General features: G+C 40.4%; 1 protein-coding gene across 1 annotated transcript; it reads right to left on the reverse strand.

The window, feature by feature from the left end:
• Positions 1-1,674, reverse strand: kcne4 (potassium voltage-gated channel, Isk-related family, member 4). The gene is made up of 2 exons (XM_076143354.1): positions 1,609-1,674; positions 1-1,186 (listed from the first exon to the last, which is right to left on the reverse strand). The coding sequence occupies exon 2, from the start codon at positions 1,158-1,160 to the stop codon at positions 615-617; it is 546 nt and encodes a 181-aa protein (XP_075999469.1). The 5' UTR covers positions 1,161-1,186; positions 1,609-1,674; the 3' UTR covers positions 1-614.
• Positions 1,675-3,835: the final 2,161 nt, after the last annotated feature.

The following is a 3,835-nucleotide window of genomic DNA, read 5'->3' on the forward strand; positions in this document are numbered from 1 at the left end:
CTTAAATTAAAACTTTTTCGAGTGACAAATGATGTACAGTGCATTATACTTTCATCAAGTAAACCTACATTGACTGTATATAAACAGTGCGCAGTGTGTCGATCATGAGGCTACAAACTAATAAGATTTATCTGCATAATCTTTCAAGTGGGTTCCAGGTACATTTCAATACTCAACACCGAGCGGCAAGAGCAGTCAAGTTCACTTTCATCGAGCAAAGCCAGTGCTGCCGGTCCAAACCAGTGGTCCTCAATGTGGCGTCTGTTTGGGTCACCATCAAACTGTGACAAGGCTGTAGATATAAAGTAAAAAAAAAAACTGCACAGCATCGTCCTTTTATTTCTCATTTGATTTCTGCTCAGTTCCCAGTCATCGTAATTATCAATGCAGTCATGCTGTTTGATTCACTAACTGTTTGATTCACTTCTAATTTAGTGATCTGTATGAAATAACTGATGTACAGTTTGATAATATGTGTTATGATTGATGATATTCTAAATAACGAATTCGGGACACTTTGGGTGAGACTAGCCTGTGCGTGCGTGTGTGTAAGGGGCTGTGAGACGTTTGAGGCCTCCTGGTCTAAACTTCGGGGGGAGGGGGCGGAGCTAAATTCAGCCCGAGTCGTCGGCGCTGTTCTCGGATGCTGCCTTCAGGTGCTCCTCGGCTCCATCCGCCGTGCCGCTGTCCGACTCCTCCTCAATGGCGAAGCGCACGTCCGCCGAGGAGCACAGGGAGCTGATGCTGCTCTGCTCCGCGCACACCACGCACGCCAGCGGCGAGGACAACGCGCCGTCCAAGTGGACGTGTCCGAAGTGGTTACCGTGGTTACCGTAGAAGGGAAGAGACACCTGCAGGGCGCTCAGTCCCGAGCTCGCGCAGGGGAACGTAAGGCTGTGCTTCTTCGGGTGCGCGCCCCACTCCCGCTGCTCCTCCGCGTGCACGAGGCGCGTGAACACGTTGGTCCTCCTCTTCTCGCGCCGCTTGGAGCGAAAGTAGCCTAGCATGATGCCGCAGAGGAAGATTCCATAGAAGGACATGACGATTAAAATGTACAGATACGCGTCCCCGTTACTTTGCTTCCCCTGGGAGTCCTCCGTTTCATCCGTCTGGAGGAAAAGGCGCTTGGGTGACGCTGTGGCGTTTTCTGGGTGCTCCATCTTTAAGTACAACTCAGGAGGAGAACCTAGAAGCACATCAGAATATACATCAAACATAAGGGTTGTCTCCCATGTTTACGCACACTTTACGCAAAGTTTAGGGTGATTGAAGTAATAGCATATACTGTAAATCCTTTTAGAATGCTAAGCCTATTGTTATGGACCAAAACATTATTATATTATATCTCTCCTTATAAATGTTATGTGTTGTTTTTCTTTAAAAATCTGTGGTTAGTTTAAAGTTAACACCCTTTTTTATTTGGAAAACATGAATGAATTAAAAATAACAACAACAACTACAATACAAAAAAGAAGGAACTTTCGAGAACTTCTGGAAAAGTTGAGAAATCATATGAAGTTTTATAAAAACACTCACAAAAAACACTATACTATATCTATCTATACAGTATTAACTTTTAAACTGCTCATGCAATTCATTGGTACTCACCAAACTGAAGAGCTGTGTGTCGCGAGGGAACCTCTGGTAGGACCTTGTGGTGTCTTGCACACTTTGCTGGAGTTGAACAGCCCTACAGAGTGGATGAAGATATTTATATAGAGACCCTGCAGTTAGTCACATGGTCGGGAGTCTGGCGGAAGAGACAGTGTAAGAGGAAACGTGTCCCTTAAGAGAGACTGAGGAGACAATGTTTGGTTAAAACCTTTGAGCTTTCAGCATCTGTTTGCTGTATTCATACATCTATGGGGGATTACTATGATAGGATATTAATTAACTGAATTTGAAACATGTGTATGTGTGGTATTCTAGAGAAATAGAAGTCTTTCAGTTTTAGTTGTAGAGAAATCAAACTCCTTCCGTCGTCCCCTTACAAGTTATTACACTGCAGCGGGATCATTCTTTAAACTGCTGACCTGTAAAGTTTCATTTGTCTTTACATGGTTTCTTTTCCAACAACTTCTCAGGGCCTCTGTTAAAATTCCGGTGGACATGGCATGAAATAAATATTGTCCTTATCTCTCCTTCTCTCCCTGGAAAGAGGTGACACGCCAATAAACAACATTTTACGAGAAACACTTCACTTTTCTTCCTCACCGGTTCTTACAAAGCTACCCGTTCAGGACTTCTAGAATATCTCAGTCAACACAACATACCTACTCATATAGCATATGCACAGATTGTCCTTGTATGTCCACAGAAGACCTTTTTATCACGAGAAGTTGTACAGAAAGGTGTAAGCCTGGAGGTATGACTGCACCCTTCATTTCACCAATCAGTCTACTCTAGCACTTCTAAATTGGATTACTTTCTGCTCATTAATTACTACCATTCAGTCAACAACACCGAAATTGGATTAGCTGGGATACTTTTAATCGTCTTTCTCCCTTTTGGTCAGAGTCCTTAATTACACTCACAAGGCATAAATAGGTCTCTCCAGCCTTTTACGTTTCCACAGTTCAGGAATTTAATGCAAATTCAATTGCTTATTTTCCATTTTACTGCACAAATTTCATGCATGCGAAGCAGACTGGTGCGTTCATGGCTCCGAAAGCAACAGGGCCGCACACAGAAGTATGATTCCCTGGGGCTTCCTCCCTGTTGTATAATACAGTAGAATTATTGTAAACATTCCCTTACCAATACAGTATAATACAATACTAATAATGTGTTCATCTAAACTTTTGAACATTAACCTTGCATGATCAGTACAATGTTGATGAATAGAAATTGTAAAACCTAGTGACACAAGAAAAAAAGTGGTTTTTAATGTATACCTTTTGAAACTTTGTCAATATAAATAAAAAAGTGAAAAAGTTGTGAATAATGGGAAAAAAAATTCAAAACTTGACCCAAAATTCTGGAAATTATCACAACAAAATCTGTGTTTGTGATTAAAAAATCAAACTAAAGAAATCCTGGCAGGGGGTTAATAACTTCAATACAGCTGGGTAATTTGAAATATAAGGCTTTAATAGTCTCACATAAATAAGAAAGTTACAAACCCCTGTGTAGACCAAACACACAATCTTTATTAACTTCATTGGATTATTTTCCAAGGCAAATTAGAAAGAAATACAATTGGATGCACTTATTTTACAAGGCAGAGAGACAGTGGAGCTCCAACTATTGGTGTGTGACAATAAAGCTTAAATAGTTATCATACATACACAGCTCCACACCAACATATTCGGTTAATCAATCAATCATCGGTCAGCTTATTAGAAAGGCATGAATCAGACTCAGAAGAGAAGGCAACAGGTATCACATTATGAGGGATGCTGGGACAATCTGTGCTGTTTAGAGAGATGATCAATCCACTCATGAACTTAGTATGAACCCAGGAACACACTTACGCAAAGACTCAAATATGCAGCGAGGCTATAAACCAGCAATGACAGTAAGCTAGAATAAATGTTACCATAAACATAGAGGTTGCACTTTCACAAGAGTGCTAATTTCTTAACCAGTGCCAAAGTGCGCTAAAATAGATATCTAAATCCTATCTGTAATCAACTGCCTTATTTGAATAACTACTATTTATCAAAGATGACAATTATTAAATGTGTTAATGTGCTTTTAAAGTGTCTGCTTTGGCCTGTACAACAAATAGAAAAGTAAACTCTATCACTGTAGGAAAATTGAGTTGCCGTAAATAACAGTGCATTTTTGTTTTATTCTTTTGTGTCATTTTCCTAAACAAGAACTTCATTCTCAG

Source organism: Genypterus blacodes, unplaced genomic scaffold (assembly GCF_046128005.1).
Source record: "Genypterus blacodes isolate CSIRO-AG114 ecotype Tasmania unplaced genomic scaffold, CSIRO-AGI_Gbla_v1 ptg000003l_1, whole genome shotgun sequence".
NCBI classification, from domain to species: Eukaryota; Metazoa; Chordata; class Actinopteri; order Ophidiiformes; family Ophidiidae; genus Genypterus; species Genypterus blacodes.

What these genes read in the sequence shown, in the direction of transcription:
- kcne4 (XM_076143354.1), bottom strand. Translation starts at nt 1,160, where the DNA reads ATGGAGCACCCAGAAAACGCCACAGCGTCACCCAAGCGCCTTTTCCTC.